The 24,166-nt window shown below is 39.5% G+C and overlaps 2 protein-coding genes across 5 annotated transcripts in view; one reads left to right on the top strand and one right to left on the bottom strand.

The window, feature by feature from the left end:
• Positions 1 to 11,749, bottom strand: part of LOC136857930 (uncharacterized) — a 93,096-nt gene extending 81,347 nt beyond the window's left edge. For 2 of the 4 annotated variants that reach the window (XM_068225348.1, XM_067137029.2), the window contains exon 1: positions 11,648 to 11,720. In XM_068225348.1, the coding sequence (XP_068081449.1) occupies positions 11,648 to 11,687 (40 nt within the window). In that variant the 5' untranslated portion in view covers positions 11,688 to 11,720. Of the gene's footprint in view, positions 1 to 8,869; positions 9,544 to 11,647 lie in introns of those variants that run through there. The other 2 variants (XM_067137030.2, XM_067137031.2) reach the window with 2 other exon arrangements.
• Positions 11,750 to 11,839: 90 nt separating this feature from the next.
• Idi (Isopentenyl-diphosphate delta isomerase) overlaps positions 11,840 to 24,166 on the top strand; it is a 57,430-nt gene continuing 45,103 nt past the window's right edge. Inside the window, exon 1 of the mRNA XM_067149455.2 lies at positions 11,840 to 11,877. The gene's annotated coding sequence lies outside the window, so the exon portion shown is untranslated. The remainder of the gene's footprint in view (positions 11,878 to 24,166) is intronic.

Genomic DNA, 24,166 nt, shown 5'->3' with positions numbered 1-24,166 from the left:
TATATACCCAAATACCTACATTAGAACATGTTTGTATGGTAAATAAATAAATAAATAAATAAATAAATACAATATCAGGTAAAAAAAAAAACTCTCTTAGAGTTTCTGTGAGAATTTTAGGGAATTTCAGCATTATTAAAGCACGCATTTCTGTAGTTTCGGTAAATTTTGCATCACGAACACGTTCACTTTGTCTCCTAATTCACCTATATAAATATTTGTTGCTGTGGTTATCATTTTTATTATATTGCTATCTATAAAATGTTTTTAAAAGATTAAAGTTCAGTTTTCACAGTATGACCAATTCCCGTAGGGCCAGGAAAGTGCACGATAATATTATGGGCTCTTGTACGCTCAATGGAAAGTGAATGATCCCTTAGCCACTTGAAACTGTCCTTGGCAGTGAACCATCTGGAGTTATCACTGCCGGTACCTGCATCGTCATTCGTCGCTGGGCACTCGGGCAGGGTATCTTCCTCACTGCTTGTACCTTCTTCAGATTCAGTTTGATGTATTTTGTGTGCAATTATATCCTGTTCACTATCGTCACTATCACCGCTAACAACACTATCAGTACTTTCACCTAACCACTGACTGATTTGAAAGTCATCTACTTGGCCGCCTGCACAGCAACGTTTCCTTTGCTCGGTCATTGTCAGCACTAAAACAGCAATGCTCGCATGGGCTTCTATTATAGCCCAGACGACTTCTAATCTGCCTGGCACCTAAATGGCGCATCTAGTCAAGCCGGAAACACACTTGCCAATTAACTGCAACATTGACAGGCATCTATAGAGAGTATCAACATTCCTAGCAACGAATATACTCTGTACTACACCTGTAGCCCGCGTGAGTATCCGAGGATTAATGAAGAGAATTCACAGCTTGTTTCTGAGGATGGTATCCCAAATTATAATGTGACTGCTGGTATATGTAGGGCAGAGGTTGTAAATGCTATGAGCAAAATGAAATGTCAAAAAGCAACCGGCCCCGATTAAACTCCTATGAATGCCTAGAAATGCCTGGGAAGCAGTGTAAGGAAGGGTATGATATGTATTGGCTGTTCTCGTTTCACAATTTTCCATTAGTGATCTGCTCCAATAAGTATCTCAATGGGAAGTTTATCTTCATCAAATTTTGAATAGGCAAGCGGCAGAAGTCTTTGTGGAGATTCCAACTAGATCTAACTGAACAAGCTGGTGTTGCTTGGAGGCAGAGCAAGTTGCTTCAAAGGCTGTGGCTGTCAAGTTGCAATTCCCTGTGATGGATCCAATGCCTACTTCTCACATTTATCTCCCAATATTTCAGGTAAGCAGATTAAATATTCATCAGCATGTTCAAAGTTCTTCTCGTTTAACACAAGTTTAAACAATTACTTTCACTTTTGCATTAATTTCCGCTTCCTAGAGTAAGCTGTCTACTGAGGACCTTTCGATGAAACTAGTTTGGCTTCCTAACATCAAGTGACTTTGGAAATTCCTGTAGGTTCTTTAATCAAAATATAGGTGGTTTGTATGTAGGAAATGTTAGGTGTCCCACTTTGATCTTGCTGACTGAAATGTGGTTCAAGTCATCTCAGCTGCAGATAAAGAAGTGGTACTGTTGTTTACATTTAGAACAAGATACCTTGGCCTTCTCAGGGCACTCTCTGATGGTTTGTCTTCTATTTAGGCATAGAAAACACCTCATTAAAAGTTTTAATTTCTCCAATCTGTTTTCAAGATTATTGTAATAGTTTGACAGTCCTATACCCACTGGCCTTTACTTTCACAGAAAGCACAGAAGAGGGTAGCCTATACTGTTTGTCTTTTCCTTGCCTTGGAGTTCTTCGTCTGTGTATTTACTTAAAGGACAGCTGCTGTCAGCGTGTACAAAGAAGGAAGTGAATCGGGATTAGCACCTCATAACTTCTGAGCGTTTAGCACTCTTTCCACTTCTTCGTTTAGAAATTCCATTAAAGAGGACATCAGACCTTCTGGTATATTATTTCTTTTGGCGTGGATAACCCACCATTTGCATATTTCAGTTGGAAATGCACAAAGCACTAGTACCTGGCTGTAAGACATCAATGTCTTCTCCCATAGCCTTTAGGGCCTGCTCTCTAGGTGACACTCAACGAATGTCAAATTTAATTTTTCAGGACTTTCTGATATGGTGGCATAGGATTTTCTAGGAAATCTAGGTCAGCCTTGATTATTCTATTCATATTTCCACAGTGTCCTAAAAGCCCATAGTTCTCTCCAGTAATAGCTAGAGGCAACTGTTTGTGGTGAAAATTTTTGCCTAATTTTGTCATTTTTAAGTTCTTTCAGTATATTTTTGGCTATTTTTATCTTATTTCCTCGAAAATTTTGCTTTTTTCTTAAAATGTACACCTTTCAGCAATAAATGCTAATCCAAAAGGTAGTTGGTAGCTTATTTACAGTAAAACATGTTTTATTTTTACGTAGGTACAAGAAACATGAGAGCTATGCTTCTAATGAGAACACATCTATATATATAAAATAAGAGCTTTGTCTAGAGCCTCCGTGGCTCAGGTGGTAGCACGCCGGCCTCTCACTGCTGAATACCGTGGTTCAAATCCCGGTTACGCCATGTGAGATTTGTGCTGGACAAAGCAGAGGTAGGACAGGTTTTTCTCTGGGTACTCCAGTTTTCCTTGTCGTCTTTCATTCCAGCAACACTCTCCACTATCATTTCATTTCATCTGTCAGTCATTAATCTTTGCCCCAGAGGAGTGTGACAGGCCTCGACAGCCGGCACAATTCCTATCCTCGCCGCAAGTTGGGGGGCTTCATTCATCCCATCCCTGACCCGGTCATTGACTGGAAAACAGGTTGTAGGTTTCAAGAGTTTTGTCTGTACATTGCTCAGAATTTAAGAAAGATGGTATTTCTGTTGATACAGATGTTGATTCCCCATAGGAAATCTGAAATATTTGTTCTGAATGAGTATATTTATAATGCCAATATAAATGGTCCATTATTGGACATTATAAATTTTCCAGCTAACTCATTCCTGGTTGCCTGTATCATCTGATGGCCAAGCAGGCATCAATTTTTGGTAATGAGACAAAGTCTCTCATAGTGCGCTGGCACTGCCGGTAGCTATAATTAGCCTATGCAGTGGCCTCCACGGTATGCACTAGCCATGTGTCTTGGTAGGTGTGCTAGGTACCAACTGATGAGCGCAGCCTAGCACACGGGGGGCGAAACGCAGGCAACCAGGAATGAGTTAGCTGGAAAATTTATAATGTCCAGTAACGGACCATTTATATTGGTATTTCTGTACCGGTCGTGTCCACAGTAACAAGGAAATGCACTTTTAATTTTCCGTAATTTCTGTCTGTCTGTATGTACATGCATCACTAGAAAACGGCTAAAGAGAATTAAATGAAAATCGGTATGCAAAGTCAGAAAATAAGTCACTACAATCTAGGCCTAAATAATTTTATTCACACTGAGAGAAATGGTAGTTTAGGGGAAGGCCTAAAATTTAATTTTCAAATATTTATGTTATTAGTGGTCCTATCTTAATGAAAATCAGTATGCAAAGTCAGGGAATAAGTCGCTACAATCTAGGCAATAAATAATTTTATTCACGCTGAGTGAAATAGTAGTTTAGGGGAAGGACTAAAATTATTTCTTAAATATTTATGTTATTAGTGGTCCTGTCGATAAATACTACTTTCTGATCATGTATGCCTTATACATTTTACCGTACCGGCTAAATAACAGAGATATTCATGAATTTGGATTTTTGTTGCTTAAGTACATATCAGCGCCGAGTCATGAGAAGATGGGTGAACAGAATTTAATGAAAATCGGTATGTGAAGTCGGGGAATAAGGAACTACTGTCTACGCTATACAGTAAATAATTTTCTAAGGCGCCCTAATATCACACAATTGAAAGAAAACTAAATGTGAAGGCCTACAATATAGAAAGCTCATAAAATTGGTCAACAATAACATTACATTGACCATTGTTTGTTGTGATGTGCTTTGTGTCTTCTGTTGCCACGCTTTACGTCTCACTGGCACAGATAAGTCTAATGGCAACGATGTGATAGGAAAGGCTGAGGAGAGGGAAGGAAGTGGCCGTGGCCTTAATTGAGGTATAGCCCCTGCATTTACCTGGTGTGAAAATGGGAAACGGAAATCCATATTCCGGACTGCCAACAGTGTGGTTTGAATCCACTATCTCCCGGATGCAAGATCATAGCTGCACGCCCCTAACCACACGGCCAACTCACCCGGACGTACCAGCTATAACAGCCTGCCTGTATATTGGCGGGAAGTAGCTGGGGAGTTAGATAACTTTCTTCTTTAGCATGCCATTCCTCTGGTTCATAAATTTTCTGATACTACTGGTACGTAACACACTGGTTCTTCATAGCATTCGAGCTACTCCCTACTCTGTGGCACAGATTGGAATGAGCAGTGTGCACACTTACATAAATAATGGCAGAGGAGTGTTCATGGCTGCCTGTGGTCCGGTCATTCCAGCACTGGGACTTTAGACTGTTAGATCGGCACCGTAGTACTGTTTGTTAAAAGTGAGAAAATGTGCGGTTTTTCATTTGATAGAGTATTTTATATAATAACATTGCTTTTAATCGCTACATTCCTCCTGATGTTTTTTGTAATGACCTAAGTTGACTTCCGTTAGAAAACCACAAAGACACTCTTTCTGAGAATCCTGTAGCGAAGCACGGGTACATCAGCTAGTCTATAATGAAATAAGAGTTTTGTCTCTACATTGCTCAGAATTTGAAAAATATGGTGTTTCTGTATTGATAATGTCTACAGCAACAAGGAAATGCACTTTTTACTTTTCCGTAATTTCTGTCTGTCTGTTTGTTTGTATGTATGTACATGCATCATGAGAAAACGGCTGAAGAGAATTTAATGAAAATCAGTATGTAAAGTCGGGGGATGAGCCACTACAATCTAGGCTATAAATCATTTTACTCACGCTGAGTGAAATGGTAGTATAGGGGAAGGCCTAAAATTTAATTATCAAATATTTATATTATTAGTGGTCCTATTGACAAATACTACATAACTGAAGTTATATAGAATTAAATTTCTGATCATTTATGTCTCATACATTTTTACCGTACCAGCTATGATACGAGGTATTCATGAATCTGTATTTTTGCTGCTAAGTCCATTTCAACGCCGAGTCGTGAGAAAATGCGTAAACAGAATTTAATGAAAATCTATATATAGAGTCGGGGAATAAGAAACTACATTCTAAGTTATAAACAATTTTATTCACGCTGGATGAAATTGTAGTTTATGGGAAGGAACCTAAAATTAAATTTTTAAATACCTATGTTACTGGTTATAACAAAAGAGAGTAAAATGTCCAAACATTTATGTTTTATTCAGCTTTACTGTACCGACTATGATAAAAGTGGTGTTTCAGAGTCAGAAGGAAACTAAATTTGAAGGCCTACAATATCAAAAGCGCATAACACTCATCAACAATAACATTACATTGACCACTGCTTGTGATGTTCTTTGTCTCTTATGCTGCCACTCAACTCCGATAGCTAGGATTACTACTGCGTAGCGAGTATAACAGCCTGACTGAATATTGGCGGGAAATAGCTGGGAGTTAGAAAACTTTCTTCTTTAGCATGACATTTCTTTGGTTCATACTTTTCCTGATACTGCTGGTACGTAACACACTGGTTCATCATAGTATTTCAGCTATTCGATCCCTACTCTGACGGGCTGTTTTGAATGAGCACTGTGCACATTTACGGCAGAGGCTCACTTAGTAGTAGTAGTAGTATTAGTAGTAGTAGTAGTAGTAGTAGTATGACCTGGTCTAGAATTACAATTTAGGCCTATTCCAAATTATAGCACCGCTATTCACTAAATAACTCAACCCTGAAAAGAGCCGTTTCTTAAGAAAAGCTTCTTCCTCTTCACTTTTATTAAATTCTACATACATTTTATTCCAAATTATCAGTGAAGAGAGGGTTTCACCTCTGGCTTGGAGGAAAAATTTGCCCCCAAGTCAGATAGATTTTTCCACCACCAGTGTAGTGAATTGAGATTTTCTGACTCATTGGGTACTCCTAGGAAATAAATTAGTAAAAGGGTACAGTTTTTGCCCTAGGACTCTCCACTAATCTCCAAACTCCCCCCCCTCCCTGTCACCGCCGAAAGAAAGATGAAGATATTCATGGATCAAGGCTGTCTGCGGCTTGGTCATTCCAGCTCTGGAACTTTGGACTGTTAGATTGGCAGCGTAGTACTGTTCATTAAAATTCAGAAAATGTGTGGCTACTGACATCATTTTAATGACCTATGTTCATTTCAGTTGGGAAAACCACTAAGACAGTCTTTCTGAGGATGTAAAAAGGCTGGTAGATAGTGAGTGAGTGTCTGCCATTATAATGAAAACTCCCCAACCCAGTCTTCATATGAGAAAATATATTTGGTGACTTCCCCATCGTGTTTCTAAGGTAACGTTAAGATCTATGAAATTTAATACAATTTTACTTACAATGTGTACACTACCTAACCTAGACTTCTGCATCCAGTGTAGAATTCCGTAGCAAAGCACGAGTACATCAGCTAGTATTACATATAACAAAGTATGGATGTTTAGACAAATTTTATCCTGCCTACCTACAAAACTTATACACCGGTCTGAAAAAGACAAGAGATACCATGAATTCTATATTATTGGGAGTAAGAGCTGTTCTCCTGTCAGACATTATATTACAATATGTTGAAAATGTGCCCTTGCTGTCAACATTACTGACTGGGATCCATAAAGCCTTCACTACTACAGCTTTGAGAAAATGCCCATATACTGATACTAGGGAAAAAAGAATGGTAATCACATCAATAACTTAACCTGATCTACATGAACCAGCAACTAGATCCCTAAACACTGTGTACGGTTCAAGATATTCTGACGTTGAAAGTTCTCATATGGTTGGAATTCGCTTTGTTAGCTGGAAGACTTCATCGTTTATAAATCACCTTTTATTATGCTTCTGGGATTGAAGAGTAATTCTACATAATTTTGTCAGTTATTTCGCGATTTTGCTTAAAGATAAATCATTTCGCGTTTTGAGCAAAATTTGCAATATTTTGCAAATCTTTCAAGATTTCGTGCTTTGCAATAAACAGGTGCCTTTAGTAATAGCTATTCCATCTATGAGATGTTTAGGCTCTCCTTCCAGATATCCCCACTGAAAAAGTGTTGGTTATTTCAAATACTGCAGGTTTTTTATCGACGGAAGACAGAAATTGTTCCCAAAAACTCGTCTACACTTCGAATTTCTGAACAACCATAGGCTGAACTTGTGAACTCTGTTGGGGAACAGCAGGGGTATGGGTGGTGTTTTCGCATCCAAGGATGTCTTGTGGATTGCACACTTGCCTCTTTCTTAATATTCTTCGCAAATTGTAATGTTGGCCTTGTATTCTTCATCATTTAAGAGGTCTTGTATTTGTTCATTAGGGTCAGAAGTGTTTGGAGTGTCTCTTATAGTCAATTATGGGTATATATAAACTCGTCCCTATTCTTACTGTCTTTCAATTGATTGATTATATTCATGAACTGAGAGATATTGCCGAGTATCATGACACGGGTTCTTTTAAGGTTCTCAGCTGGTCGCTGTCACTCATAATATAAGAAAGTAAAGTACAGAAATGTGTAGTAGGCCAGAGAGATTTATGACACCTCTCTCTTTCCACAGTATGGCTATAACAATAACAGAGTTGGTTTCCTTATTGACACTACCGGCTCCTAATGTCGATGTAATTAGCTAACAGAGGGCAACATTGTGACTGCTTAGGATCAGAGTAACTACATTTTTAACTTTTTGTATATACTTCCATAATTTTGATCAGAAAATGCATATCTATGAATCATACTTCACGGCATGGAGTATTGCTGGTAGATATCTGTTTATCTGATTCAAAAATAAATATGCATTTCCTGATAAAAACTTTGATAGTATCTACAAAAGGCTAAAAATATAGTTACGTCTATCTGATCCTAATCAGTCAATTGCTAATAAGGTGTTCAAAGGAATGTTTATTTAGTTTGCCGGTAGGTGGCAGCACCAGTCACTAGTAGGTCATGATACTCCACCAGTGCTCTTTGTGTTCGTTTGTGAAAACTACAAATTGGCTGCACATTCAGCATAGTACTGTCATTAACCATGCACCACAACATGATAATTTCAGCCAGAACCATGCAATATCATGCTCGGTCATAAAATAGCATGCATCAAACGCCTACCTCCCCTATTATAAGAAATAAATTGACAAGAGGGTTCACCTCTTCAATACAATATGTCAAGTAAATGATATTACATCAGTGTTGAGACTAGTTTCAGCCACTTAGTGGCCATCTTCAGCCAAATAAATATTAAACAGTTCATGTGATAAGTAAAACATATGTAAACCAACCATTGCCTACTTCCTACAACAAGTCAGTGCTTGTTCCCTATCCACTCCTTTGTTTACATGGCCTGCCTGCTTCCTCCAGCAAGTCAGTGTTTATTTTACATCAAACATTAGAGATTTACTTCTTTGCCTGAGGTCCTAAGTCAACTTAAAGACATCATATTACGACAAGATCACAACCATAATTTTTGTTATTATATGTATTTTAATGTTATAATTATTCCGGCAACATTGTCTTTGTCTGGTATACATATGTTTTAGTTATCACATAATCTGTTTAATTTTTATTTGGCTGAAGATTGCCACTAAGTGGCTGAAACTAGTCCCAAGACTGATGTAATATAATTTACTTGATATATTGTATTTATTTCTTATAAGTGCACTTCAACATGGAACAAAAATGAAATTTATAGCTTATAATTACCTCCCGTACTTTCGTAGAGAAGTCAATAAGTATCTGCAATTTTGCTCTAATTGTCTTGAGGTTGGCTCTATGGCATTGTGTGCTCACCAGCTGCTAGATGGCACCGTTGTCTACGTCTGTGGTAAGTTTCAACGTTATCACGTCAGTACAGCTTGCGCTGATGCGACGTAAATATGGCCACACCCACTCTCTGTTTGCACTCAGGAAGAACAGCGTTCCGTAATCCGTTTTTTTTTTTTTTTTTTTTTTTTTTTTTTGTGGTCTGAGGATGTACCTGGAGTGGAAATTCATAGAAGACTTTCAGCACAATTAGGGGGATAATGTTTTGCCACAGCTAAGCATTTACCAATGGATTGAATAGTTCAAAAGGGGTCGCACGAGCGTGAAGGATGAGGAAAGATCCGGGCGGCCATCTGCAGCCATAACTGATGTCAATATTGAACAAGTGTGTGATATGATCCTGAATAACAGACGAGTGACTGTTCTATGAATTGTAAACAGGAATCATGCAACTGTACGGTGCGTTATGAATAGATATGCAGAGGGGGTTCAGAAAAATGTGGACAAACTTTGACAGTTAATATCTTTGGAACAAAATGACATATCACTGCAATTCTTGCACGGTAGCATTGTCCACTGTTTTCTCAACAGATGATGGAGGATGATATAGATGTTAATTCCCACAGGGAACATGAAATATTTGTCCTGAATGAGTAAATTTATTTCATGTTCCCTGTGGGAATTATGAACATCTATATCATCTGATGGCCAGGCAGGCAGCGATTTTTGGAAGTGAGACATAGTCTCCCATAGTGCATTGGCACTGCTGGTGGCTTCAAGTAGCCTATGCAGTGGCCTCCACGGTATGCACTAGCCTTGCGTCTTGGTAGGTGTGCTAAGGACCAACTGATGAGCCCAACTTAGCACATAAGGGCGAAACGCAGGCAACCCAAGAATGAGTTAGCTGGAAAATTTTAACCACCGCCGTCTCGATCCTCCTATACTGCCTGCTCTATGCGAGCCTTTTTGCGACTACGCTGCGACAAAATTTCTCCGCTAGATGGCAGACATAGACGCACAATGTTCTAAAGTTATTCTAATGACGACAGCCTACAAAACACTATGCAGTTTGGTCATATGTTCACTAAAGCTCGTAAATTACATCAGTAATATTAAATATCGGCAATATCACCTGCATGAAGTTGCAGTTGGCCTCTTCATGGACAATTTAAAGATTTTTCTGGACGAAAGCTTGGAGTGGTACCGTACTTTTTGTGTTCTTGTCAATGCAATATCAAATAATAGAGGTCTTACGAACTTGGTTAGGATAGTATCACTAACAGTTTGCTGATGTTCTTTGACCTCACACTGTAACAAAACACATTCTGAAAGGTTTTTTTTCTATTTGTTTTACGTCGCACCGACACAGATAGGTCTTATGGCGACTATGGGATAGGAAAGGCCTAGGAATGGGAAGGAAGCGGCCGTGGCCTTAATTAAGGTACAGCCCCAGCATTTGCTTGGTGTGAAAATGAGAAACCACGGAAAACCATCTTCAGGGCTGCCGACAGTAGGGTTCGAACCCACTATCTCCCGGATGCAAGCTCACAGCTGCGCGCTCCTAACCGTACGGCCAACACGCCCGGTATTCTGAAAGGGAAGACGTCGCAAGTCGTCGTATTACGGTCGTGCGTTTGAAGAACTTCGACAATAGGGCACAGCAGCTTAAACGAACTCCTACAGATGCTTCACCAGAGCGACAAAACAAGGGTTTGGGTATCGAACTCCTCCTCTGTCCTAATGCATAATTAGTTCTATTTAGCTGTGTCGAAGCCCTAGGCAGTGAGATGTTGCTGACACAAATGTCACACTCCATCCTCTCTTCTTCAACACGAACCGAGCACCCGCAAATTAGGATCTGATTTCCTGTTTCTAGTTTGATTAGAATATTATCGTCTGGATATCTGAGGTTGTCCAAAATGTCTAAACATGAAGACGTTTGTTGTGTGATTGCCCGTCACAATTCTTATCACAAGGAATCCACCATCCTCCACGGCTTTAATCACCTTCTGAAAAAAAAAAAAAAAAAAGCAGCCTGTTTCCAGTCATTCGACCGGGTCAGGAATGGAGTGAATGAAGCCCCATCTAGCAGCGAGGATATGAATCGTGCCGGCTGCCGAAGCCTGTCGCACTCCTCCCGGGCAATGATTAATGAATAACACATGAAATTAAATGAAATGAAATTATATTCGAGAGTGTTGCTGGAATGAAATATGACAGGGAAAACGGAAGTATCGGGAAAAAACCTGTCCGCCTCCGCTTTGTCCAGCACAAATCTCACATGGAGTGACCGGGATTTGAACCACAGAACCCAGTGGTGAGAGGCCGGCGCGCTGCCGCCTGAGCCGCGGAGGGTCCATCACATTCTGAAACAAGGTGTAAAGGCACAGGTGCGAGAGTAATCTGAGAATATCCAATTACTTCCTTTATTAGGTCCCAGCCTAGATAAAGCCGACAGCCGCTTTTCTCTTAATTCCCGTCTAGACGGTATTTCATGGAGTGGTATCTTCTTTGGCTGTGAACAACCTTGCCGAGACTGGCAAAATTGTACACAACAGTTGAATATTTCGGGGAAAGAATCTGAAGTTTCAGTTCTGCGAAAAATATACCTTGCACAAACGGAAAGAAACAAGTACCAACACCTTAAAATCACTTTTGAAATATCTATAAGCATAACATGATTAATTCATTTCACTGCTATATACAAATCGCTTGTACGTTTACCCGTTGTACGAAATAACTCAGGTTTTCCACACATTCATGCACCAACAACACGGTGCAATCCCACCACATTGACAGCGAAGATTGTGCGTCTACTGCTGCACTCTTACGGCGACTTGGAGAAATATTGGTAGTGGCGCCTTCCTGTGTTAAAATAGTGGCATAGAGCAGGCCGGAGCAGGCAGTATAAGAGGATCGAGACGGCGGTGGTAAAGACGTAAACATCAGTAAGTAAAATAGTCAGGAACTCTTGAACTCAGTCGTAATTTTACGAAATCATCTCCAATATATCAAATGCCCAATCTATTAATTGCTTATACGAGAGTCGAATTAATCAGATGTGTCTTCTAATTGACCGATTAAAACGTATATTTCTTAGTTGTATTTTCTATTCTGTTCTATTTCTTGCCGTTCTGGTTAGCAATACTTGACTGAAATACGTAAATTATATCGAACCACCTCTGTGCGGTGGTCAGACTCCATACCCACACAATTTATTATTTTGGAAAGTATGACCGTGTAGCTTTATTGATCTTGTGAGAATTGTTTGACTTCAATGTTATAGTTTACTTAAAGGTACGGTAGCTGTTGGTGTCTCAAACGTTATTATCCCTTAAATTTATTACTGCCTTCATGTCTGAATTATTCTGTAGATGTAATATTGGGTAGGATTTTATTTATATTGTTTGAAAATCATTACTTAACACTTATACATTAGTGTATAACACTTATGTCTTGTTCAAGTAGAGTATTTACTGAATTCCTGAGGTTCTTACCGGGCGAGTTGGCCGTGCGGGTAGGGCCGCGCAGTTGTGTGCATGCTTCCGGCAGAGTGGGTTCGAACCCCACTGTCGGCAGCCCTGAAGATGATTATCCGTAGTTTCCTATTTTCACAACAGGCATATGCTGGGGCTGTGCCTTAATCAAGGCCACGGCAGCTCCCTTACCATTCCTAGGCCTTTCCTATCCCATCGTCGCCATAAGACCTATCTGTGTCGGTGCAACCTAAAACAAATAGCAGAAAAATCGAGTTTCCCTTTGAAATGCAAAGCATCATGTGTTTGAAATGTCTTGAGTTCATCTTGTCTCTTCATCTCTCTACTCGAATGGTTTCTTCCTCCACTTTTTCAATTGTTGGTGACCTCTCCTTCAACTCAGACTGGTCTCTCTTGTTTCTTTGACACACTGTACTAAAGGTCTATCCTTCATTTGTAAGCAGAATTATGTACTGCTCTCAGGGTAGCATATTAATCCTCTTATTTTAAGTCTGTGTTCCAAAATATTTTTCCTTGGACCAAAGGCTAAGGTAAATGTAACCAATAGATGGCACCCTAGCCTGGCAATAAATGTTGTAACACTAAGGAATTTACACATTCCCAGGGCGTAGGGGAATGTCGGGAGGTTTCGGATAGTTTAACTTTTCAGCCATAATTTTTTTATGGAATACGAAAAAATCATGGAATGCATTTTATAAGCATCTATAGGCCTATTCTTATATTAACGTAATCACTAGAATATCGTCGTTGTCGGGACAAAACCTCCTATGTGATAATATTTTTAGATATACTTACCCGCAGCACATACATCGTGAAGAGCGAGAATGCCTTGACCAAATACACACAATATTGCACCTTAGATGACAGAACCTTACCGGCCAAAGTGCTAAGCTAAAATATTTCACATAGGAGGTTTTGTCCCGGCAGCAACGATATGTTATATCACAATTTAAAATACGGGCAATATTAACAATTTATGACGTCATTACACTTTCTAAGTTTTAAAAAATGGAGGGTAGTATCGGACAGTCAATCTTTTTTAATAAAATGATATTTTTTTTACACTTAAATTACAAACAAATTAACGTTTAGCCATTCTGTAAATATCACACTCATTAGCGTTGAAGATTTTTGATGGACCAAACAAATATTTGGTAATAAGATTATTTAACTTATCCAAAAATTTGTCCACTTGCTCCTTGTTGAAGCCTGCTGCTCACTGCAAGCTTGTACTCAGCCGTCCTCAAACGGAGGTCCTGGTGCCTCTTCATAAAATTAATAAAAAGCCTTTCCTGCCATCATTTTAGTTTTATTGAACCTATGTTCAGCTCTCAATTCCTCAGCAAATTGATACACAAGTTGCAAAAATTCTGTTTTGTTGAGTGGCATGAGCTGGCTGTCGGGGCCTCGATATGCATGTACAGGATCTTTTCTTCATCTGAGAATGTTCTCTGATAAGTCTTACTGTTCGCCGTACACGCTTTTATTGGAACCTCTTTACCAGTATCAAGAGCTTTAATCCTATCACCTAACGTGCTTTTGTGGAACAGAGGAACATTGACTGGCCTCTCTAATACACATTCTATTGTCCCTGACATTATTCACGGCTAATATCATATTGTTTTCTTCCCATTATCCTCGTATCTTCCCCATGTTTACCTAAAACAGAGGATACTACTATCAGTAACCTGGACGGAACTGCAACCTATGGTGTCCGATACCATCTGAATGACACTTAAGAAAGAACAGGAACTAAATGAGAACATTCGAAAAGAAACTGATTCTAAATGCACAATATTACAGAGTAAGGAATACTGTTTCTGGTAATGTACTTAAAGTTCAATGCAACTTATCCTTGTTGCTGCTACTTCTTGGTAAAAATAAATCCACTAAGCTCGATAGCTGCAGTCGCTTAAGTGCGGCCAGTATCCAGTAATCGGGAGATAGTGGGTTCAAATTCCACTGTCGGCAGCCCTGAAGATGGTTTTCCGTGGTTTCCCATTTTCACACCAGGCAAATGCTGGGGCTGTACCTTAATTAAGGCCACAGCCGCTCCCTTCCCACTCCTAGACCTCTCCTATCCCATCGTCGCCATAAGACTTATCTGTGTCAGCGCGACGTAAAATAAATTAAAAAAATGATAATAAATCCATAATACCAATATAATGGTCCGTTATTGGACATTATAAATTATCCAGCTAACTCATTCTTGGTTGCCTGCGTTTCGCCCTCGTGTGCTAAGTTAGGATATAATACCAATATAAATGGTCCGTTATTGGACATTATAAATTTTCCAGCTAGCTCATTCTTGGTTGCCAGTGTTTCGCCCTCGTGTGCTAGGGTGGGCTCATCAGTTGGTACCTAGCACACCTACCAATACGCTGGCTAGTGCATACCGTGGAGGCCACTGCGTAGGCTAACTGGAGCCACCGGCAGTGCCAATGCACTAAGAGACTTTGTCTCATCACTAAAAATTGATGCCTGCTTGGCCATCAGATGATATAGATGTTGATTCCCATAGGGAATCTGAAATATTTGTCCTGAATGAGCAAATTTATAATACCAATATAAATGGTCCGTTATTGGACATTATAAATTTTCCAGCTAGCTCATTCTTGGTTGCCAGCGTTTCGCCCTCGTGTGCTAGGGTGGGCTCATCAGTTGGTACCTAGCACACCTACCAATACGCTGGCTAGTGCATACCGTGGAGGCCACTGCGTAGGCTAACTGGAGCCACCGGCAGTGCCAATGCACTAAGAGACTTTGTCTCATCACTAAAAATTGATGCCTGCTTGGCCATCAGATGATATAGATGTTGATTCCCATAGGGAATCTGAAATATTTGTCCTGAATGAGCAAATTTATAATACCAATATAAATGGTCCGTTATTGGACATTATAAATTATCCAGCTAACTCATTCTTGGTTGCCTGCGTTTCGCCCTCGTGTGCTAAGTTAGGCTCGTCAGTTGGGACTTAGCACACCAATAATGTCCAATAACGGACCATTATATTGGTATTATAAATTTACTCATTCAGGACAAATATTTTAGGTTCCCTATGGGAATCAACATCTACATCATTTGATGGCCAGGCAGGCATCTATTTTTGGAAATTGAGACATTGCTCTCATAGTGCATTGGCACTGCTGGTGGCTTCAAATAGCCTATGCAGTGGCCTCCACGGTATGCACTAGCCTTGCGTCTTGGGTGGTGTGCTAAGTCCCAACTGACGAGCCTAACTTAGCACACGAGGGCGAAACGCAGGCAACCAAGAATGAGTTAGCTGGATAATTTATAATGTCCAATAACGGACCATTATATTGGTATTATAAATTTACTCATTCAGGACAAATATTTTAGGTTCCCTATGGGAATCAACATCTACATCATAATAAATCCATGCCGGTCAAAAATCACACAAAGGATAAAAATACACCACCACTCATAAATGACCCTGCCTGCCTTTTGACTAAATAGGATGTACTCACACTTCAAACATGCAGGCGGACCTGTGTATAACTAAATATGCTGCTAACAAAGACAGCTGCGATTGTCCGACATCAGCCGCCATCCGATACCTCCCGATCCTCCCCTAGTGCAAGTACTGGTAACAATGGTGACCCTTACTTGACTACCTGAACTGATCTCTAGGATCAGTGGTTTGATTGTTTTCATGTGAAACAGATCTTTGTAAGACTTGTGAATGTAGGACTCAATATTTCCCTTCTTCTAGACACATTCCTTAAGAGGCAGCATAAGTTTATTGTCTTATACAACTTGTTTTGTGTAAGAAGGTGAAGTTTCTTACTGTATATTGGGTTGCAGGGACTTAGGCTATGTTTATTTGCTTTTGTTGAAAAGATTAATCTTAAATTGCTTATGTTATTATGGGTGTCATCTATTGGCCTTACTGAACCCCATTGGCCCAATGGTTGACAGGGGTGTCATGCATTGGGATTTTGTTCTGCAAAGGAGTCGACTATGTTTTTTTAACATACATGGTAAACCGTGTTAATTTTATTATAATTTGACTTCCAGTACAAGTAGTTGACAGGGGGTGTCAGCCATTGGTGTCCAAGGTGTCAGGCATTGGCTTGTTGATTCGTTTTACGATTTCTTTTCTGTATTTTTATTATCCCCAGATTAAAAATAAATATTTAAAAAAGATTTTAAATTATTCACAAGAGACCATGGCTGATGTGATAGAAGAAGTGAGAAATGAGAGTTCTATGATGGCAGCAGGCAAGGAGTTCCTAAGGTGACACTGATGTATACCGCAAAGTCATTTGATTTCATTGTTTGTGTGGCTTGAATTTTTAAAACTTTGAGGACCGATTTCATTGCATTTTTACTCCAAAGACTGATCTCATAGCTTTTTTAAATTTGAAGACTGATTCTGTCACATTTTTTAAAACTTTAAATTTTGATTCCATTCATATATTTTTACTTTTGAAACTGGCTTCTTATATTTTTTAAGTACTAGCAACTGTTTTCCTTGATTAGTACTAGCCTGTTAGAAATGTTCTTCTTTGTAACACTGATCTAGATTAAATGTTTTTTTTTTTTTTAAATGCCATCTGTTGGGCCAAGACGTATGTGATTTTTATTTATTTATTTATTTTTTTTTTTTTTTGCTAGGGGCTTTACGTCGCACCGACACAGATAGGTCTTATGGTGACGATGGGATAGGAAAGGCGTAGGAGTTGGAAGGAACTGGCCATGGCCTTAATTAAGGTACAGCCCCAGCATTTGCCTGGTGTGAAAATGGAAAACCACGGAAAACCATCTTCAGGGCTGCCGATAGTGGGATTCGAACCTACTATCTCCCGGATGCAAGCTCACAGCCGCGCGCCTCTACGCGCACGGCCAACTCGCCCGGTCGTATGTCATTTATTGGTGATCTTGACTTGAGGGGTGTCACCTATTGGGACTAATGCTAAACATGAGGATAAATTTAATTATCAGTAGTCGAATGAAGAAAATGGAAAACTAAACCCATATTCCAACAGGGGATAGTCCAGGACACTTAAGCTAGTTTCTTGTTCAATAAAATAGCATTATGTATAAGCACAGTTCTCATTTTGCCATATTTTTCTCTTAACGATGTCATCTATAGGTATCATTACCTTATTATTGAAAAACCTATCGAAGTGTTCTATGATTTGATGATCAATTCCATTTTTAGAATACTTGGAAAAAATCTCCCTAAAATCCTAACACAGTCCTTTTATAAATTCAATTGAATATGAATTGGTTCAGAAAGAAAGGGCATCAGTCACATTTTTTTCAAAATTGAGTTAACAGTGAATTTCTCATCTTGAATGGTCATCACATTATTTTATAAAGAAAGGAGATCCGTCCAGACTGGAACCCTACTTTTACGAAATGCCCATAGAGGCGCTATGAAGACACGGAAGATTTCGTCTCATTTCAGTAACTATTCTTCATCCTGAGACTAAGAACTTATATTATAATATTCTAACATTTTTTTGTGAAAAATAAAAGGCTGTATGGTAACTTTGAATGGTTAGATATAAGCTATTCAGTTGTAAACCTCTTTTACACAGAAAGGTCATCAGTCCACAAGATTTTATAATTCAATTACTGATGATAAATTCATGAAATATGTTTAGAGGAATCCTAATATGCATTCTCTATTTGATGATAACAATTTTTTACATTTCTATTATGATACTAAAAGTTGTAAACCACTTATAAAGAAAGGTCATCAGTCCACAAGATTTAAACAATCTGTATAATTCAACTACTGATGATAAATTCATGAAATATGTTCAGAGGAATCCTAATATGCATTCTCTATTCAATGGTAACAATTTTTGCATTTCTATTATGTTTAGTAAAATGTCCAGACAGTTCTTCTTGATTTCCCAACAATTAGCTAAACTTGACTGAAGCCCTTTCTTTTATGAACCGTTTCATATTATAGGCGTACCCATGGATAAAAATAATTAAAACACATCTATTATAATATCAAGTGTTGTTGTGTCAGTATAAATTAAAAAATTTGCTATGAATGCGCAATAGCAAAAATTCGTACTTAGCTTTTTTAGATTAATTCTCCGTCCATCATTAACTCTGATGTCAACACTTCAGAGTCACCCTGTAAATACAGTTGACATGTGCTCTCCCGGTGAAATAAAGTGTACTATTCAATGTTGTTCACCTCTGGTAATTGTACAATTGCACCATAATTTGTTCATCATATCATAATGAATTTATCTAATAACCTTTAAGAGCAGATTGGCAATGATCACTTTCTTTATCGATACCAAGTATATACCCCAGACAAAATCTGCATTCCATCGTAGTCTTACCTGTGATCTCTTGTTTTCTTCTGACCCAGCAGTTTTGGGTTTGTCGGGCTTAAGGAGGCTCTCTCATTTTCATACCATTCATGACCCTTCTCTCTTTTTTTTATCAGTAACCCACTGTAAGTAGGCGCAGTAGAATAACACCCACAGCATCGCCTGCTTGTTGTAAGAGGTGACTAAAAGGAGCCTCAGGACCTCAACTTGGAAGCGTTGGTTAGCGACCATGAGGCCCTTAACTGAGTCCTGACATTGCTTCCACGTACTTGTGTCAGACTCCTCACTTTCATCTATCCTATCCGACCTCCCTTGGTCAACTCCTGTTCTTTCCTAGCCCAACGGTATTGGGTGTCGAGGCCTAGGCAGTCTTTCATTTTTACACCCTTCATAGCCTTTGTCTTTCTTTGGCCAATACCTTCATTTTTTGAAGTGTCAGATCCCTTCCATTTTTTCTGTCTGATTAGTGTAACATTGAGGATGGTTGTCCAGTTGTACTTCCTCTTAAAACAGTAAATCACCACCACCACACGTTTATCAATATCTTTATCCTCCGAAGGATTAAACTCTTCCATTTCTGTTTACGCTTATGAGGGTATAGTTATCTTGTTGTACGTATTCTTAACCTGGGAGAAGTCATATGGCGAGGAAAAGACCGTAGTTATGGTAAAGTTGGTATCACTTGGAATATAGGTGATGGATGACTGTCACCCTCTATCAAATCGTTAGTGGGGATGTGGGCAGGGCTGTCATATAGGTGCATACAGTACCATGTAGCGAATCATAGCAGCCAGTATTTCGTCGGTGCGGTGCTTTTGACCGCATGCGAGTTCCCGTGTATTTGTTTAGTGCGGTCAATTCCACCGCGTGAGACATTCAAAGTGATGGGTTTTATTGACAGAAATGGATTAAGGTAGCATACGAAAATTGTTGGGCAGTGTTGGAAATGAGCTACAGGAGAATGAATGCCTGTAAATTGAACAGAATTTGGTTAAAAGACAACTCTTTCGTGAAGAGGGATTCGAGGAAGATGTTGATTTACCCGAATAAGCAGATGATGAGACTGATAATATAGAAATCAGTGATAATGATAGTGCTTCTGAAGAGTCTGCAGAATCTGAGGATGAAGTTTCTCAAGTAGACCCCAATCAAGATCAACTGCTACTCGAGTACATTGGTGGAAATGGTGAAACAAGATGGAATTATTCTTCAAACTCTAACACTGGGAGAGGAAGGGCTAGGAGGAGGAACATTGTAACGTATCTGCCAGGTCCAATAGGCCAAGCTCAACATGCCACTACCGTACTGGAATCTTGGGAGCTATTCTTCCCCAACAGCGTCTTACAGGAAATTGTTAACTACACAAATATTTGGATGAGAAAAACCAGGGCAGACTATTCTAAGGAGAGAATGCTAGTGATGCAACATTGGCAGAAATAAAAGCTGTGATATGTCTCATATACTTATCTGGATTATTCTCTAGAAACCTCAAGGACATGTGACCAACCGATGGAATAAGAATTGTGCGTTTCAGAATCACATTGAATATACAAAGGTTTTAGTTTCGATTACGAGCATTAATACCACTATAAATGGTCTGTTATTGGACATAAATTTTTCCAGCTAACTCATTCCTGGTTGCCAGCGTTTTGCCCCCGTGTGCTAAGTTGGGCTCATCAGTTGGTATTTAGCACACCCACCAAGATGCATGGTTAGTGCATACTGTCTAGGCCACTGCATAGGCTACTTGAAGCCACCGGCAGTGCCAATGCACTATGAGAGACTTTGTCTTCTTACCAAAAATTGATACCTGCTTGGCCATCAGATGATATACAGGGTGGGTGGGAAGTAGCTCCCTAGTTTTAAATGTCCATAAGTTCTTTTGTTAACGAATATTTTCATACGTAACAAGTTATGTTCGGTTCTCAGGACCACACTAAAATTCCACATATGCCCCTGCGTTGTCGACCAAACGACGTAAACATACAGGAATGTCATCAATTGACTTCTGCAGGAATTTCTGAGGACAACTCCGATTCTCTCCTCTAATTCGTTCACAGTCCCTGGCTTTGTTCAGTACACTTCTTCTTTTGCCCAACCCCACAAAAAGAAGAAACAAGGGGTGAGGTTGGGACTTCTAGCAGGCCATTCATGTGGTCCTCGCCGTCCTAGCCAATGTCCTGGAAAGTGTTCATCCAGCCAGTCACGAACGATTACGGCAAAATGAGGTGGTGCTCCGTCTTGCTGAAAAATGATATCAGCAAAATTGTCCCATTGTGATTTCACTAGCCACACATTTTCATTCAGCATCTGGCAATACCGGTCACTGTTCTTGGTGTCTCGTAATACGAATGGACCAATGATACGATCCGCGGTCATACTGCATCAGACTGTCACTTTTGGTCGATTCTGGAATTTTTCAACTGTCATTCCTGGATTTATTTCTGCCCAGTAATGGCAGTTGTGTCGATTGACGAATCCCCCAAGGTGAAAAACCGCCTTATCGCTCCAAATAATGTTTTTGAACAGATCCGGCCAATCGTTGTGCCACAACAGCATAATTTTCCCATATTCCATCCGCCTGCCACAATCCTCCAACAATAACTCCCGAACATAATGGGGCTTCCATGGTCTCCAGACAAGGTCCTTCTTTAACACAACACACACTGCATGCCTGGTGAATCCACTCTCACGAGCTGCCTGGCGTGTTGATTTACCAGGACTGCGAGTGAATAACTCCCTCACTGCCGCTACATTTTCTGGCAATCGCACTACCGAAGATCGTCCTCTTCTTGGTTTATCCACAACTGACCCAGTTGTCATTAGCTTGATTTGACAATTCCTAATGGTTTTAACATCAATTGTGGCATGAGGACCATGAACACCCCGCCACCATCGCTGAACAAGGGCTACAGATCGCCACACTTCAAACCGCGAAGCAACCTGGGCGCGCTCTTTTAAGGTCAATCTTCCTCTTATCTCGTCGTTCACTGGAAAAAGATGCTACTGCAGGTCAGGGTATTCTCAGGGATACTGTAGCAAAACAAAACAACTTTCATTAATAAATCTCAACAATTATAAAACTCATGGACATTTAAAACTAGGGAGCTACTTCCCACCCACCCCCTGTAGATGTTGAATCCCATAGGGAACCTGAAATATTTGTCCCGAATGAGTAAATTTATAATACCAATATAAATGGTCTGTTATTGGATATTATACATTTTTCCAGCTAACTCATTCCTGGTTGCCAGCCTTTCGCCCCCATGTGCTAAGTTGGGCTCATCAGTTGGTACTTACCACACCCACCAAGATGCATGACTAGTGCATACCATGCACGACTGATGAGCCCAACTTAGCACACGGGAGGCGAAACGCTGGCAACCAGGAATGAGTTAGCTGGAGAAATTTATAATGTCCAATAATGGACCATTTATATTGGTATTATAAATTTACTCATTCGGGACAAATATTTCAGGTTCCCTTTGGAAATCAACGTCTATATCATATGAGCATTAAGGTTCAATAATATTAATGATCGTAATGAAAGAAAATCAGTTGTTAAAATTGCACCCTGTCAGGGACATTTTCAAGGGATTTGTTATTCGGTGCAGAAATAATTATTCCCTTAGTGAGTATGTAACCATCGATGAGATGCTTGAGGCATTCTGGGGTAAATGTTCCTTTTGGCAATTTATCCCCAACAAGCCCACAAAATATGGACTAAGAATCTTCAGTCTGGCTGATGCACATACATTTTTATACATATAACACGGAGGTATGTACAGGAAAAGAGAACCCCGGACCTTTCCAACTGAACAGTAGTGCAAAGAACATTGTTGGACGTTTGATCATGCCGATTTCAAACAGTGGACATAATATTACTACGGACAATTGGTACACTTCTGTTCCGCTTGCAGAAACTGTCTTGAAGGACCATAGATTGTGAGGACAATTCGAAAAAACAAGTCGGAAATTTTCAGTTCTTCATGGAAGTGAAAGTGAAGCCTGTGAATCGCAGTATTTTTGGATTCAAAGATGATTTCTTATGTTCCTATAAAGAACAAAGTTGTGTTGCCTTTATCCACCATGCACGAAACAGGCAAAATCGACGCTGACTCAGGTGATGTTCACAAACCTGAAATTCTCATATTCTACAACCTAACCAAATGGGGTGTTGATGTAGTTGATCAAATGAAACAGTTGTATACTGTTACAAGAGTGAGCAATGGATGGAGTCTCATTTTATTTTACACTCTATTGAATATTGCAGGCATCAAATGCCTACATCGTTTTAATAAGCAACACGGACCTAGGTACCAGAAGGAAGTTCTTGAAAGATCTATCCATGGAACAATGCAGGGACTTTTTAGAGATCTGCCCGACGATAATGAGCATTTGTTGCGATGTTCGAGTAAGGATCAGGGAACTCCTTGGGAAGGAACCAGATGTGAATATCCAGAGACAGTAGCCCCAGGTTCCAGGGTATTGCACCTGAAAGAAAAAAGAAAAAAAAAACGCAGACCACCTGCACTTAGTGTGGAACATTTGTCTGCTGAGAGCACACTGTTTGTTCCTGTGTTTCATGTGCTGGACTCAGGGGAAGCTCCAGTGGTGCAGATGGTGCAGAATGAAGCAATCCTGCAGAGAGTGCAATGGTAGAGTGAACATGTAATGTGTAGTGGTGAATAAAATTCACACCCAGAAGGAGATATTGCTAAATGTCTTGATAATCTGTCTGTAATATTTATACCGGTCTGTGTTTTAAAAGTAGGGTTTTATGTTTATAATGTGTGTGTTAATGTATTGAGTTTATTGTTAAGTGAATTGCCGACTTTTCAAAATAATTAATATGAAAGATGATGTATAAATTTGTGTTTGTATTTTATTATTCAATAATAAGAGCAAAGTAAACAATAAACGACAATTAGTGAAAATCAATACTAAGGAATGCAAAAAACCAGTGTGTATGGAGTTATCTGATATCAATATAGGTGCGGTCTTTTTGACCGCATGCGACTTCTCACGTAGCAAATTTAATGCGACTTCTTCCAGGTTAAAACAGTAATCACCTTCTATCATAAGAGTATGTAATGAACAACAACATAGTCCAAATCACAGACTTCAGGCCACGTGCAATATTTCTCTGCCTCCTCCATAGGCTACATATTCATGATTTTACATACAGGGTGAGTCAGAAATATAGCTACATGTTTGATCGATTGCTTATGTTTAACCCTTTCACTATGGCATATCGAGTATGGTGGCGTCGGAACATAAAAAAAATGAGGAACTCTTCTCAGAAGAACTCTTAAGGTTTCACTTTACTTTGTCCTGCCTGCTGGCTCTTCAGAAATGTGTGCGCATGTGTTTTTATATTCAGGAATCATTCAAGAAGAACACTTTCGCACTG

The sequence above is a fragment of the Anabrus simplex genome, chromosome 1 (assembly GCF_040414725.1).
Source record: "Anabrus simplex isolate iqAnaSimp1 chromosome 1, ASM4041472v1, whole genome shotgun sequence".
Classification (NCBI taxonomy): domain Eukaryota; kingdom Metazoa; phylum Arthropoda; class Insecta; order Orthoptera; family Tettigoniidae; genus Anabrus; species Anabrus simplex.
Note: the sequence above shows the minus strand (reverse complement) of the source record. Positions and strands in the feature narration are given on the sequence as shown.